The 17,173-nt window shown below is 44.4% G+C and overlaps 1 protein-coding gene across 2 annotated transcripts in view; it reads right to left on the reverse strand.

The window, feature by feature from the left end:
* NCAPG (non-SMC condensin I complex subunit G) overlaps nucleotides 1-17,173 on the reverse strand; it is an 859,779-nt gene that overhangs the window by 808,140 nt on the left and 34,466 nt on the right. For both annotated transcript variants that reach the window (XM_069631905.1, XM_069631906.1), the window contains exon 2: nucleotides 1,239-1,354. In XM_069631905.1, coding sequence (XP_069488006.1) covers nucleotides 1,239-1,354 — 116 coding nt within the window. The remainder of the gene's footprint in view (nucleotides 1-1,238; nucleotides 1,355-17,173) is intronic.

Below are 17,173 nucleotides of genomic sequence, written 5' to 3' on the forward strand. Positions count from 1 at the left end.
CTACGCGCGAGGGCTTTTGGGTACACGTCACGTTAAAGATAGTGTTACAGGCTTGCCCATGTCGACGTCCCCTTTCGATCCTCGAAAGACAAGATGCAATACTCTGCGGTTACCACTAGATGTTGGGCTACATGCACAGCTGTGATTCTAAGCAGATTCACAAGCATCAGAAATTAGAGTTTTTGTAGAACATGGAGTAAGAAATGGACGAATGTATGAAAGTTGAGGGGCATAATACAAATCAGCAAAGGGGTGCTAGTGATGAATTGTTGCCGGCAGAGGTAGCTATCAAAGAGGAACCCAAGGTCATCAGCCTTGGACCAGGGAGCAAGATCAGGCAGGAAGGAGAGGGGAGGGGAGGAATGGCTTTGGAAGCGGGTGAAAGAAGACTTGTGTTTTTGAAGAGTTCAGCATGAGGCAGTGGAGAGCCATTCAGTGATGGATTATAGCGAGACAGTTGGTTTGCTCCAGGAAGGCTGGAAAGAAGAATAGGGTGTCATCAGCAAAGAGGTGATGGTGAAAGCCAAAGGACGAGAGAAGTCTTCCTAGTGCAGGCGGTATACGGGTGAAGCGGTGAAGACTGATCCATGGAGACGCAGGCAGCAAGAGGGGTGGTGTGTGTATGTGTATTGGTGAAAGCTGGGTCCAGGGACTATCTGGACCAAATCCACACTTCCACAAGGTTATGCCCAGTTGCTGGGCAGATTGCGAGTTGGCAGACTGCCCTTGATTGATCAGCCTCTGTCCTCGATTGATCAGCCTCTGTCCTCGATTGATCAGCCTCTGTCCTCGATTGATCAGCCTCTGTCCTCGATTGATCAGCCTCGCCAGGTTTTATTGTTGCATCTCCTTACCAGCTCCTCACCATGGGTAAGCTTCTAATGGGCTGGTAAGCTGTGGCACCCTGCAGCCTGAATTCTGAACAGGACAGGACCCAGAGCCATTCAGATAATCAACCACAAGATTCAAACAGTTGGCCATTATTTATGAGTGAATAATTTAGCCAGTTACTTTGGTTTGTGTATGCTTCATTTTGGACAAAGTTCTTCATGTTCTGCAAGACGTCAGGATGACTTGGAGGTTTAGAGGGCTACAAAGAGCAAACTAGTATTCCCTCTACTGCTAGGTTTAACAAAGAACCACAAGAAACCCAGCGTAGCTATAGAACTGTGTAATGCATACTTACCTAAAAAAGTATTCTTGCTCTCAAACAGCTCAAGTTTACAAGAATGTGTTACCTTGTTATAAGTCTGTTTTAGTGCAGCCACCAGCTTTGCATGATTTTGATGAGGTTTCTGGGCCAAGTTAAAGGCCTCCTTAATTTGCAGTGCCTTCTTTTCAGACATCATTGTTCCTAAATAGAAAATATGGATAGAATGATTATACTTTCATCTATGATTTTTCAAGAGTATTATGTTTTAAAAAATAAAATGTTTTAATGTATGGTACATAGTCTTAATTTCAAACTGCATTTTGAATATTCAAGAGGTAGTGAAATATGTCAAACATGTGCAGAAGAGAAGATATACTAGTAGTACATACAGGACTCCAAATAAGCAGTATACCTGCACATTTGGTCCCTAAAATCGCACCAATACACCCAACAAAGAAATACAGAGAGTAAGAGGTAAGCATGCATGGGGAACTAGATCATCTACAGTAGTCAGGCGATGAGTGGCATGAGAAGCATGTTCCAAAAAGGAGATGAGCTTGTAAGTGGTTTCAACCCAGCACTCCAACTAAGTCAATGCCTAGCGTGAGATGCCCAGCTGAAACCCTTAATTTATATATTTATTTTATGTCAAATGTTTTTATTTCTGAACGATGTACCCGTATATAAACGCCCCTCTCTTTGAATCCTCCCCTCCCCCCCCCGGGTCTCACTGAACCAAGAAGTAGGTTTGTTTTGCAAAGTTAAAAGATTTATTTGATGAAACAATATACATATCACACTTTTGAATATGAACAATATCTATATATCACACTTATTAATATGTATACACTGATCAGCAATGGGTGATATCCCAACAATCTCTTTATTCAATAGGAGTATGGGTGAGAAGGATAATGTAGCAGAGAATAAAACTTTGTGTGGGTTCAATGAAATGCAATATGAAATGAAATTAATATAGCACAGAAATGAAGCTTGATATGAATTCAATCAAAGACAATGTAATCACTCTTTCCCTCTGTTATTACTCATTCCCCCCTAATATGCAGTATGAAGAGATGGAATGAGGACCCACAGGTTTCAGGAATATACAAACAATGCAGTTCAATCCAGATTCCCCCAGCAAGCCTAGAGAACAGGAATGATTTTACACAGGTCAAATGCTTTTGAATGTGGTTTGTAATGAATGGGAAAAATGCTAAAAATTGATTTTTAGTCGCCAAATGTGATTCAAAACTAGTGAGTCGCTTTGAATAGGTTCAGGTAGAGACTAGCAATGATGTTGGAATGACTAATAGATAGGAAACTGAATTCAGAGATTGCATGCAAGAAATAGCAATTTTATATGGAATGAAATTGAGCCAATTGCAGAATCGCAGCGAACTTTTCAGCGTGCAAGAAATGCGATTACAGAAGAACTATAAGGAGTTGGAATGTGGTTCATAGTTCGTTTGAAAGCTGAGGATGTTAGCTTCAATTCGACATTTAAATTTCATTCCGAGCATGTACGGTTCAAAAGTTAGAGGTTTTAGTCAAGGTCGATTTTTCAGAAAAGAGTCAAGATTTCAAATGAGAGATGCGCTTTTTGAAGATTACAAACAAGGATTTCTTAACACTAAGGGAGGCTATGAAGATGCGAGATACCAACGGTACAGCCACCAGTCCAGAGGCGCCTCTGTCTGATCTTTGTCCGCTGCGACACTTGACTTCTTCAGCAAAAATATTAGCGCAAAGATGATTATCACTACAATTATCACAGGATTATATGGATGAGAGAAGGAGTCAGGATAGACAAAAGAGATTCTATAATGCAGTTCTGGATATGTTGGAATGGGTTGGATAGGATTACTTAAAACTAAGAGATGGCTATGGACAGTTCTATGCTAAATACTCAACTATAGCTTTGGAATGGAATAGGCCCGTCAAGATCTGGTCAAAGGTTTGGACTAGAATTCGCTCGCCACCGGACAGGATTCAGGGCACCTGGACTCTGCACTCAGGTCTCTGCGCGTCCTCTTTGATTGGATCCGGGTTACAGCTCTGCTCTACTGGTCTGGATCTCTGGGTTCTAGCCAGGGTTCTTGGGCAGAAGCAGCAAAACAGCACGGCCAGGCTGTTGGATTGGTTGTGCTCCTTGGAAGTTAGGGGTTAAATCAGGTTTCAAGATTTTAAAGGCCAGCTGAGAAGGGTTCAGCGGTTTGGATTGGGCCTTTTGCTTCAAGGTTCTGGAGTCTGGATATGGGTTTTTCCTGAGAGCGCTTCACCAGTCGATCAGTCGATCAGTTGATGGGTGAATGTGTCTGTCTGTGCCCTCAACAGTCCCTATTTATGTATTTCCCAAGGGGGTGGGGAGGCTGATTATACTAAACCCACCCTCTAGGAAACTGATTGGTCCAAGTATTCCCTCTCTCCTGATTCGAGAAGGAAACAGTGTGTCATGATGCATCATGTTTATGGTCCAGGGAGAAAAAATCCCCTTTGTGTCTAACCAGAAAATCTATTTTTCATAAAAACACATTCACAATATCCCAAACTTGCTAATATTACATATTTACATTACAGATTAATTAAGGCACGTGTCCGTCAAGCCTCATCTTCTGGAGAGCTTTGGTTCACAAATGACAGTTTTTCGCGCTTTTGGTCGGTTACTCAGTGTCAGTTCTGTACCAATTTTTCCACATACATGTACATACCATCTGGGCATATTCATGTAAAGTTTCATATTTTTAACATTATCACAACTGCTACAAAGTCTACATTTTGATAATTCTGTCTCTGAATATCGCACAGATTCCAGAGTAGTTTTGTCCAGAGCGACATTTTCATTTTAATAACCTCTAAATTCTATAAATTCTCTATAAGTCTTTTTCTCAAACATAGTTTCTTCAGTTCCTAAACCACATTTTCAGTCTAGCCCCGCCTCCAAGGCTTGGCTGAGCCAGAGATGCAACCTGAGCTTGTTCCTGCCAGGGCTGGTTTCTGTTGACGCCCCAAATTAGCATCCCCTTTCAGTTCAAGAATCCCATTGTCTCTTAGCAGAGCTACAGGCCAAAGTCCCCCTCCCAGTTCCTTTCACACACCCCTGCCAGTTTCTCAGCAGAGCAGGGGAGGGGCGGGGGGGGGGGGAGATTCCTTTGTTGGGTAGAAGGTGTGGAATGTCTTTGAAGCTCAGTGTGGCTGACTTTACTCACTTTTAAAACAGTGTTTAAATAGTCTTGTCCTAAAATACAAATTACATTTTTACAAATATATCCACAAATCCCTTAATTCCAGCCTTTTCAAAATAGTTTTGAATTGTATCCACCTCTATTGCTTTTGATAGGAGTTCTTTTCCATACTTAGATCTTAATGTAGAAGTTTAAATGAAAGTATAAGTAAATCGCCAGCTTCCGACACAGGCGAGCAGCTTTATTGCGCCCATTTTTAACATTTTTCCAAGCCAGCATCCTTCAATGTGGATTTTCTTCTGATAAATGTACTTCTGATGACATTGTAGGTGGATTCTTGAAGTAAAGTGATGTTTAACACCCAACAAGGAGGTTGGATCTTTTGTGAGGTTTGGGAACCATGATTTTTGCAAATTTAACAGCCAAGAAAAACGTTTTTTCAAGCAGCTCTGTGTTTCTCTTGCCATGCAGGACTGCTTTTTCTCAAATAGTTTCATTTTCCTCTCTGGGCAGCCAAATGATCTGTTTTGGCAGTGGTCTCCTGTGTTACCACTGACATAGGCAAAAGTGGATTGGCGGCCTATTCAGGTTTTCCTGCGCACTTCTGGGTGATTTTTTTGCGCGCATAATGCTTTCCGGCGGTCATTCTGATGTTCCTGATGCACACAGCGCACAGTAATGTTGCATGGCCTGGACTAGTGGGTTAAAATATCCCACAAGCTATAGTTCTGCCTTATGTGAAAACCGCCGAGATCAAACATTTATGGGAATTGCTACTCACAAAGTCATGGATTACAATAAAAAAGTTCTCAAATTAAAATGACCCTTTATTACCTAAAAACATGCCAGTCAGGGGAATGAGAACTAAATGGCCACTCTCTACAATTTTAAATTACACTTTACACATTTCTCATGGGGCCCTCTTTCACTCCTCCATAGTAGAAACATTTTTCCTGTAAAAAGCCCTAGTTTTCCAAAGAGCAATTGACTAAGAAAACTCAATCACAATCTGGACAAATGCCAGGCAAATCCACACTGCCTGTTGACAAAGTTAATGAGCACTGCTAATGCCTATAGATGTCTGAGAGTCACAGGTTTGTTAGGTTTTTAAATATAAAACTTTTGTAATCAACAAAATATTAGCGAAACAATTTAAATGGTTCTGTGGCTCAGCGGACTAATGCATCAATTACAGCGGTCTGCGTTTGACCTCATGGTTGTAGGTTCAAATTTCAGCAGGTCCACTCAGCCCTTCATCCTTTCGAGGTTGATTTGAGTACCTTACATTTGATTAACAACCATCTGTTATTACCTGTTAGGGAGAATGTTCATGTTGGTGTCTAATTCCTCCCTCCTTAGAGACCCCCCAGCTCATGACTTTGGGATTTTTTTGATTTTAACCTTGGAGTGACTGAGCCCTTTTTCTCCCTCACCCAGGTGTTTTACTCTGATATGGTTACAGTGTTTCTTTTGGTTTTGGAGTCTGACAAACTCCAGAGGCATCATCTTTTACATTGTGTCACACAGCACCTTCAGTGCAGTGACACAGGGACGTCTTTCAGATTTCCCAAAAAGTTAAAATACCTTCTCTTGGATAAACTATTGTTTCCAAGAGCAGTAAAGTGAAATTGACTACTTACATTTGTAACTTTCTAGACCCAGCACACACTATCTTACAATAGGGTGCTGGAGGGGTTACTTAGTATCCCCTTTGTCTAGTTTCTCATGTAACATATTTATGTTACCCTTTCTACAATGGCTGGTGGCAGTGGTTTACTGTTACTTACCGCTCCGTATGCTGATTGGAGCCTAGGTAAGACGACCTCGCGGAGGGAGGTAGGTAGGTAGGATTTAACAGGTTCGGGTTCGGCCTCCAGGATTCCAGCTCCCCTGAATTCTGTGATTCAGGCTTCCTCTAAGAGGGGCTCTTTTCTACGATGTACCTCTCTGCCGTTTGAGTAAAAACCAGCAGAGATGTCGATCGCTTAAAAGAGCAGGGAGAACACACACCGGCAACAACCAATGCTGCAAAGAAAACACAGTATGATTAGAAGCAATCAGGCAATATGGAATTAACCAGACAATCAGATATTTCTCCAAGTACCTAAACAATGGTTGAGGTGGTGTTGGACCTTAATTGATGAACCTACAAGAGAACCCAAGACTAGGAGTATGCACAAGTGACCACCACAACCTCACTATGACTGATACAACACCCAGCAGACCTGATATGTGGGATTCCTAAGGAGAAATGGTTACCAGTTAAAAGGAATACAACGGCAGGTACAAAACAACAAATGGGAAGGTTAGTAAGGAAGAGTATACCCGGGCGGCACGAGGGTCGCACTAGTGACGGGTTGGTGCATACACTGGAAAGCATCACTTATATGCACTCGGGTAAGGTAGAAAAGGCAGGAAATAAATGATATTGTTCCAGGAATCCGTACTTATGAGAAGGACTGATGATGTTCAGGTAATGAACAATACAGGAGAATTGGATGAGCTTTACCTTAATTGCACAAGCACAGGCCAAGTTGGCGGAGCACTCTTGTAATGTGCAGTGTGGTAATCCGCGTAGGAAAATCGCTCAAATTGCGTAGAGCGGCAAGAAGAAGCAATCTCACATCAGGGCGAAGGCACAGAGGAAAATCCAGGGACAGTCCGAGGTCGGCAACAGAGTTCAAATTCAGGTTGGAACAGGCAATGACAATCCAAGTAGACAAAGGTGGGTTGAAGATCCAGGAAGTCAAGTAATCAAGAGGAAAAAAGGGAATAAGCACCGGAACGGGATGGAACCGAAGGAACGCAACACCACAATTAGCAGCAACAAGCCGCTGAGTCCCTTCGGCTTTTACGGTGCAGGGGGGCGGAGCCTCCTTACGCGGTCTCTGCGCACGGGACGTCTCAGCTGATGTGACGTTCCCTGCTGCACGGCCAGGCGCCATGGCAACCAATACCGAAGCCACAACGAAGTTCTGGAACACGATTGCCCCCGTATGTGGCCACCAGAAATGGGAGGTACTGCAGGACAGGGCCGATATGCAAGAGCATCCGCCCCCAAAGACACCGGCCACCCCCTGACGGAATGGAATTCCCTCAAAACCTTAGGACAATGTAAATTAGCAAGAGGCTCCCAAGTACGGTCCTCAGGACCAAAACCCTTCCAATCGACCAGATAAAAGATAGTACCTCTGGATACCCTGTAATTCAGAATGCGAGATACCTCATTCTTCTTCGCTGTCTACCACAACAGGGGATGGACGCGCCGGGAGCCTAGTGGAAGAAACAAAAGGCTTAATGAGGGAAACGTGAAAGACTGGATGTATACGCCAGGATCTGGGCAATGATAACCGGACTGCAGCAGGATTGATGACCTTATTAATAGAAAAAGGACCCACTAAGCGAGGAAACAACGAGCGTTTGCCTTGCAATCCGTAAATTACGGGAAGACAACCACACCTTCATCCCGATTGAAAGGCAGGTGCCGGCAAACGATGTGCATCAGCTGCCTTCTTTGCATGGTCTTGGGCCCTAAGGAGAGGACATCGTACATCTTTGTGCACTTGATCCTCATCGCAGACGCAGTCACGCGCAGCCGGATTGGAATCTGGCAATGATAATAGTGGTAATGTTCTGGGATGACATACATAGAGAGCAAAGAAAGGAGAAACTCCAGTAGAGGTGTGCATAGAATTATTGTACGCAAATTCGGCTTGTGGCAACGCCGTGAACCAGGTTTGTTGAAACTGGAGACAGAGACAGCGTAAGTACTGTTCAATAGTAGCATTAACCCCTTCAGTTTGCCCATCTGGTTGTGGATGGTAAGATGAAGAGTATCCATCGATTCCAAGGGAAGCCGTAAGAGCTTTCCAGAAGCGTGAACTAAACTGCGTTCCCCTGTCGGAGACAATGACAGACGGTAACCCAAAATAGCGAAACACATTAGACATGAACAACCTGGCCAATTCGGGTGCTGAAGGCAACCCGGCACAAGGTACGAATATAGCATAATTTGTAAAGTAGTCCACTACTACCCAAATTGTGTCGTGTCCTTGTATTTCTGGTAATTCGACAATGAAATCCACCGACACCATCTGCCAGGATTTATATGGACCCGGTAAGGAATGTAATAAACCTACAGGTTTGGTTCTGGAAGTCTTGCATTGACTACATATGGCACACGTTGTTGTGTAGTCTTGTATATCGCGAGCCATGGACGACCACCAAGCCCAACGTCGTAATGCTTCCAACGTTTTCTGGTTGCCTGGATGCGCAGCAACAGGTGCATCAAGAGACCACTAAAGGGCTAAAGTGTAAGCTTGACCAGGCGGAATGAAAACACGTCCCTGAATGAATGGCAAACCTTGCACCAGATCCACGTTCAGTTCTGCGATCTCATTCGGATGAGTAGAGGCCCAATCCGTAATAACGGATCGCAAGGAGGGTTGAACAGAACAGCCACATATGACTCTGTTCGGTATAAGTAGCTTATGTTCCGCCTGTATGAGCCGGTCACACGCACAAGAGCGAGAGAGCGCGTCATCTGATACCTGAGCCTTGGCAGGACGATAGGTAATAACAAATTGGTATTGTGAGAAAAACAAATGCCAACGTGCCTACCTGGCAGTGAGACATTTCAGGGATTTGAAGGCCAACAAACTCCTATGATCCGAATAAACGGTTACAGGGTGTTGAGCACCGAGAAGATGGTGCCTCCATTCCAAGAAGGCATCCCTGATGGCCAGAAGTTCACGTTCTGTAATTGAACATATGGCGTCAACTTGCGAGAGAAGTAGGCGATGGGATGTACGTCAGCCGAAAGAGAACACTGTTGTGATAAAACAGCACCAATTGCATAACCTGAGGCATCCGCTTCTACGAAGAACGGGAGATCCGGGTCTGGGTGCATAAGAACAGGAGCAGTAGTGAAAGCAGATTTCAATTGATCAAATTCTTTCTGTGCCTATGGTGACCATACATATGAGACTTTGGCACTAGTCAGGGAGGTCAGAGGAGCTGATAGATCAGAAAAGCCATTCACAAAACGCCTATAAAAATTTGCGAAACCCAAGAAAGACTGTAGGGCCTTAACTGATTTAGGTATAGGCCAGTCTAGGATAGCCTTCACTTTGGATGGACTCATCCGAACCCCATGGTTCGGCAAATCGTACCCCAAGAACTCTACTTCGGAAGCATGAAAGATGCACTTTTCTGCTTTTACGAACAATTTATGGTCTCACAGGCGTTGAAGCACAGTTTTGACATGTTGGGTGAGATTCTGTGAGTAAATTAGAATGTCGTCTAAATATACCACAACATATTGATCCAAAACATTGTGGAAAATGTCATTAATGAAGGCCTGAAAAGTGGCCGGGGCATTGCAAAGCCCAAAGGGCATCACCAAGTATTCATAGAGACCATACTGTGTTTTAAATGCGGTCTTCCATTCATCCCCTTCTCTCATGCGTACCAAGTTGTACGCTCCTCTAAGGTCAAGTTTCGTAAAGACCTGCGATGAACTCAACTGATTGAGGAGAACAGAGATCAACGGAAGGGGGTATTGGTTCTTTATTATCACCACGTTCAAGGCGCAGTAATCAATACAAGGACGCAGGTCTCCTTTTTTTGGACCAAAGGAGAGTGGAGAAGCGACTGGAGATTTTGAAGGCTGTATAAAGCCCACAGCAAGTGCTTTATCTATGTACTCCTTGAGTATGGCATCTTCATTGAGAGTGAGAGAGTACACTCTCCCAGCTGGTATCCTTCCCCCTGGTACAAGATCTATTGGACAGTCATAGACCCGATGTGGGGGTAGTGTTTCTGCCATTCCCTTTGTCGAATACGTCCATGCATTCTGCATACTGAGATGGGACCACGGATGTGGAAGATTTATTGATCGCCCCAATATGCTCTAGTGCTCTAGCCGGACCGTCATGGGTTCCGAGCAATGAAGTGCATTGGGTATTACAAATGGTTGACGGGAATTGGATCTGGTTCGTTGACCAGTCAATGGCAGGGTTGTGAAAATGCAACCACGGAATACCAAGAATGAGTTTATAAACTGGAGCCTTGATAATGTCAAAGGAGATTTCTTCCGTATGTCCATCCTCAGTACTCATAATTAAAAGGAACGGTCTGATGGGTGACATGGACATAAGCAAGAATAGACCAGTATACGACATTGACAGTTTCAGGGTGTTTTTTGCGGAGTAAGGGTATTCCTGACTCAGAGACATAACCTTGATCGATATATAATTGCCTGTTGTACCGGAATCTATGATCGCTGTAGCTTTTAATGACAATCCCTGGTTTGAGGAAAAATCAACAGGGATACGAAAGAGCTGAACAGTATCCTGCAAAGTTGAGTCCAGAGTAAAACATCCCGACGTAGGGACTATCTACAGTCGGGATTTGGCGTTTCCCGCCTTGCGTTTGGGTTTTTTAGGACACTCAGGTAACAAATGATCTGAGGCTCCGCAGTACATACACAGGTTGTGTGACCTGCGATATTCCCGTTGAGCAGGCGTCAGTGGACCCCTAACCGCTCCCATTGCATGGGTTCAGGGGCAGGTAGGTTTGTGAACGTGACTTCAGCTGCTGCCGGGGCAAGCACAGTTCTTTTTTCCCAGCGTCTTTTGGCCTTACGGGCATCAATTTGGAGGACTAAATCAAGTAATTCTCCAAATGCAGTGGGAACGACTGGAACAGTGGACAAAATGTCATTCAGTTCTTCAGATAGACCTTGATAGAAGAGTGCCGATTTCTTCTCTTCAGGCCAGTCGGTTTCGGCAGCCAACTGATTGAAGCGGGCTAAATAAACCAGTAGGGTGTTATTCCCCTGTCGGCGTTTCAGTAACTCCAGGTCGGTGGCTTGAGTGGTGTATCTCGTGTCAACTACTTTACTCATAATGGTAAGAAGGGCATCACAATTATAGCGCACATGACTGTTAGACTCCAACAATGGATTTGCCCATGCGGCTGCAGTACCACCTAGGAGTGACAACACAAACGAGGCCTTAGTGAGGGAAGAGAGGCCGGGTGACAGAGGAAGTGCAGTTTGCATTGATTGACGAAAGTTCCGTAATGCTTGGGATCACCCAGAAAACATTCTGGGGGGCCAGAGAAAACTGAGTGGTAAGCATTACCAGAGCTGGTTCCTGACTGGGAGCTGGAAACCCTCACCCTGAAGCCGTAGCTGCAGTGCCACTGGGTTGTGAGACTGGAGTAGTCACCAAAGACTCAATAGCGTCCACCTGTTGACGCAATGTGTGCGTTGGTCAAATCAGTACGTAGATCCATGACCATTTGCACAATCTGATTCAAGGCATCGGTTGTCTCTGTAGACATTTTGTAGGCTGCTAATTCTGTTACTTACCGCTCCGTATGCTGATTGGAGCCTAGGTAAGACGGCCTTGCGGCGGGAGGTAGGATTTAACAAGTTCGAGTTCAGCCTCCAGGATTCCAGCTCCCCTGAATTCTGCGATTCAGGCTTCCTCTAAGAGGGGCTCTTTTCTACGATGTACCTCTCTGCCGTTTGAGTAAAAAGCAGCAGAGACGTCTATTGCCTAAAAGTGCGGGGAGAACGCACACCGCCAATAACCAATGCTGCAAAGAAAACACAGTATGATTAGAAGCAATCAGGCAATATGGAATTAACCAGACAATCAGATATTTCTCTGAGCACCTAGACAATGGTTGAGGTGGTGTTGGACCTTAATTGATGAACCTACAAGAGGACCCAAGACTAGGAGTATGCACAAGTGATCACCACAACCTCACTATGACTAATACAACACCCAGCAGACCTGATATGTGGGATTCCTAAGGTAAAATGGTTACCAGTTGAAAGGAATACAAACGTCAAGTACAAAACAACAAATGGGAAGGTTAGTAAGGAAGGGTATACCCGGGCGGCACGAGGGTCGCACTAGTGACGAGTTGGTGCATACACTGGAAAGCGTCACTTCTATGCACTCGGTTAAGGTAGAAAAGGCAGGAAATAATTGATATTGTTCCAGGAATCCGCACTTATGAGAAGGATTGATGATTTTCAGGTAATGAACAATACAGGAGAATTGGATGAGCTTTACCTTAATTGCACAAGCACAGGCCACGTTGGTGGAGCACTCTTGTAATGTGCAGCGTGGTAATCCGCGTAGGAAGATCGCTCAAATTGCGTAGAGCGGCAAGAAGAAGCAATCTCACCAGACAGGGCGAAGGCACAGTGGAAAATCCAGGGACAGTCAGAGGTCGGCAGCAGGGTTCACGGATCAGGCTGGAGGAAAAAGGAAATGCAATCCAAGGACAGTCCGAAGTAACAGGCAATGACAATCCAAGTAGACAAAGGTGGGTTGAAGATCCAGGAAGTCAAGTAATTAAGAGGAAAAAAGGGAATAAGCACCAGAACGGGATGGAACCGAAGGAACGCAACGCCACAATTAGCAGCAACAAGCCGCCGAGTCCCTTCGGCTTTTACGTTGCAGGGGGGCGGGGCCTCCTTATGCGTTCTCTGCGCACAGGATATCTCAGCTGATGTGACGTTCCCTGCTGCACGGCCAGGCGCCATGGCAACCAATACCGACGCCACAACGAAGTACGTGTTTGCCCCCATATGTGGCCAACAGAAACGGGAGGTACTGCAGGACAGGGCCGATATGTAACATTTACTTTTTACTACCATTGAGTGTTTTTACTGTGGGCTGCAATTGCAGCCACAGTAAAGCTCCCATGGGTGCCCATTTTGTCAAAATGGCCCCAGTCTTTTTTCACCATTTCTTATTGGAAAGGTCCTTCTTGAGATTTACTCTGCACGCCAAACCAGGTTTGATCCCTTTGTTCGTTTTGTCTTTGGCAGATTTCACTGCTGAAGCCCTCATCTGGCTCCAGTGTGTCAGGCAGGGGCAGGAAGTGAGGGCGGTGCCAGAAACTCCCTGCGCTTAATCTCCTAGGTGAAAAGAATTCACTCTTAGGTGATTGGCCGGCTGGCTGTCCTTGGAGGACAGCCACCCTTGCTGTGTGAACGAAAGCTAGGCTACGAATGAATGGGAGAAACATGCAAAAAAGGCAAGGTCTTTTGCTTGCAAGGCAGAGTTGACCACTGGACAAAGGAATCCAAAGAAGAACTTGGACGAGATGCCTGCTGCAGCTCCTGGACTATTGGTTTGCCCGGCGAAGCCCTGCTGCTGTGCTGAAGCTCCAAACTCACCTCGACTAGAGATGCCCTGCAATGACTTCTCCCCTTGGGTTGGTGGGACCAATCAACCCCAAAGCGAACTAGTCTGGACATCCTCTCGAAGCTGGCTTTACTTCCATTGCTGCTGCAGGAACCGATTGCTAGGGAGAGGAACACCAGAATCGAGTCTCGTTTTTGAGTCAGACCTGATCTCCTGGAAGATCCTCTGGACTCCCATGAAGCGGGACTGAGCAAGCCTGAGCCACCTCAACAGAGTGCTGGACCCCAGATGTGAGGAAAGCCCATTACGGTAGCCGAGAACCACAGTGGTGCTATTTGCGAAAGACGCGTGGCGCCGAAACCGCAAAGTGCCGCTGATCTGAAGTTTGTCCATTGCTGCTGCTGACCTTCAATTCGTAGTGTAAGAGTCCCCAGACGTCCTCCCTCTTGTCCCCACGACTTAGGCCCAGGAGCACCGGATCTGCAGACCTACCGAACTGGAACAGGGGACAGCTGGAATCCAGTTCCTCAAACCAAAGGTACTGTAAAGTAAGGGGTTGCTTACCTCTTGTTGTGTAGTCTTGCTAGCTCTCAGTTGAGACTTGTCTCGGTTACCTTTTGCAGAGTTGCTTGCAGCTTTACTCCTCACAAGCCTCCCAGCTTGTGGCCCTTCAGTGATTTCATTTCTACAAACTTTTTCTAAAAACATGGTGCAAGAGTTTTTTTTTTTTTTTACTTACCTACAAGAAGTTCTTCAGATCCCATAGACTTTGCGCAGATGACATTGGCTGTCCTGGCTTCCCAGATACTCTTTCCACTGACTTTGTGCTTTAATCTGCCCCTCCAAAAAGTCACACATTCTATAACTTGTGTTGCTGGGAAAGGGTTAATTTCCGTTGCATTGGGGGTTCAAAGGTACTTACCAGTTTATGAATTGTTAACCTTGGTTTCCGTCCCAAACCTATTTCTTTTGCTCCAAAGTCAGTAGGTGCTCTAAACGTACCAGTGATATATCAATGTCCACAGTGTCCTTGCTATTTAAGTCACATGAGGGTGTAGGAAGTATCTGTGTGCCATCCCCAATGGTTATCATCCGATTTAGAGAACCAGAGTGTGTTTTGAAGTATATTTTAATGTTACATGTTTTGCTCCCTTCTAAAGGGTTATTCAACTATTACATTAATTAATAATTGTTTAATCAAGAAACCTGGAGTATAAGTGTTCATTTGAATAACTGGCACTGTGTTACAACCATACAGCTCACATTGACCCCTATTGAGATAAGCCTGGCTGCTCAGTCACTATGCCAACCTGTGTAGTACATGCTTATACCAAAGGTTGACTTAACTATTGCCAAGAGGACAAGGCTGGTGCAGTCTCCCACAGGGTACGTCATACAATCTTGCCTAACATCAATGCAAAGACGCCCCCTGGTGATGAAAGTGCACTACAACTGCTATATTTTAATTTGCGAGAAATTACTACAGGAGGAAAAGATATAGTTTTAAAATGTAGTGGAACACCATAAAGTCAGATTATGATCCTTTGTATCCAACCTAGCAAGGGAACTGAAGCATAACAATGATTCCATAGCAGACTGAATAGGTGACCTCTGTGCTCTTGGCTGAGCTCCAACAATCTAAAGACTCCCCTGGTTGTTCTCCTTCAAACTCCCCATGAAATAGCCCATCACCAAACAGACATTCACAATGACTTAGGCTACAACTACTTGAAAAGCATACGATGCATACCCACAAATAAGTTAGTTGGGGCAAAAAAAAGAAGAAAAAAAAAACGTATAAGGCACAATTCAGTTGTTCATGGAAAAGCAGAAGCAATGGGCCAACACTGACCAGCGAAAGGTAAGAAGAAAAACTGTGGATAGAGCAAAGCAAGAGAGGGATAGTGTTTCACATAACAGGTGCCAGCACTTCAAATGATCTGCCACCTTTACAAGTCATGTGGAATCGTGCCACATTCAGAAGCAGTTTTCCTGCCGAGTGAGGTATTTTGGTCTGAAGAGAACAGGCGAGGTGGGAAAAAAACAAGCTCAGCCATCTACCATGTAAACATCCATCGACCACACAGAGAACCTTAAACTGTGCAAAGCACTTCATAAGAAGCCGGTTTATCAAGTTACAAATAGCCTGGGCTTCGGAGTAAATTGTAATTGTATAAGGCTAGTCTCGCAAATTAAACTGTTCTATATTGTCCCATTCTAAACCTAGACTTGGTGGCAGTGAATGTTTTAAATTATTTAATTGTGCTATGGCTTGAAATTCAAATCTTTCACAATAATTTTAAAAAAATCGTTTAAGAAGATACAAGAAAAAGAGAAAAGTACAAATTTGGTTAAAATACAGAAGGAAAATAAGATACAATATAAAATCATATATACGCTTGCAACATATAACAATTACAGTTCATAAAAAGTTTTAATCTAATTACACTTTGACAGAAACAAATCTATAGAATACATAAATGATGAATGCCAGTGATAGAGATATTCGCTCGCCTGCAAGAACCATGTGCCAAAATTCAGCTGTGGGAAACAGAACTCAAGATTCTCTACATATTTACCCAGATACGGTTTCCTACTTATTGCGAGGGCACTGCTTTCAAATGTAAGATGTTCCATTTTATCCTCGAGCACTCGGTGTGCCCCATAGAAATAATGAATGCACAATAGACAAGTCTGTACTTGTAGCAGATCACCACTGAAGCAGGACCCATGTCAGTTGCCACTATCATAATGGTTAAAAATGTCAATAGACATTATGGCCTTTCAGAGTCATAGCTCTCCAAATATTTCCCCCATGTTAGCGGAAAGTGGATTTGGAATACATTTCTACGTCAGAGAACATGGATTACAATCTTGAAAGTAGGAATGAAATGTGCCTACCACTCATGCAAAGCATGACACCCCCCTCCCACCCCGACCTCCACTGGCTGACACATTTTTTGTCTCCATCATACCGTGTAGGAAGGTTAGGCAACGAGATGAGGAATATAGGCCATTTTCAAGTAGGTCCGGGACAAGGTTGGACAAAGGAACTATGGAGAAGATCATCAAATAAGGGACTCCTCAATAAAAGTCATGGATGTGGCAAACCAAAGTGGGATATTCCTGGTGTTGCCAACACCTGTGAGGAGGCTGTCAGTAATACAAATTTCAAACCCTAGCCTTCACAAATCCTTGTCCCTCGAGTGAAACCCTATTCTAGAAAGCAATACCCAACCAAGTAGCCACTAGTTTTAAGCAAGTCCTTAGCCTTCTGGTTAACCCTTTGCTTCAAAGTTATTCTTGGCCCCCAAAAAAAGAAAGTAGTTCACAAAACCTTATTCTTCAAATGCCCAGCCCTAATCTGCAGAAACGCAAATATATTTCTTCTGAGAAGGTTATTCCACGAATGGCTCAATCTTGACGCATCGCCGGTCTTCCTCCTTCCAGCCTGCAGATTCAGACACTGGACATCCTATTGTATCTCAAGCTTTACTTATATGCCACTCCATTGCCTCTTTGTTATCTTCCAAATTGCAGGCTATCCAGTGCCTCTGGACTCAGTTGAGCCTCTTCACAATAGGGCATCATGCTTCTAAACATTCCTGTACTGGTCTCACCAGGACCGCTTGGTTTTCAGCATTTAGTTGGCAGATCCCTCC

This window comes from Ambystoma mexicanum, chromosome 6q, assembly GCF_040938575.1.
Source record: "Ambystoma mexicanum isolate Mex_15411 chromosome 6q, UKY_AmexF1_1, whole genome shotgun sequence".
NCBI lineage: Eukaryota > Metazoa > Chordata > Amphibia > Caudata > Ambystomatidae > Ambystoma > Ambystoma mexicanum.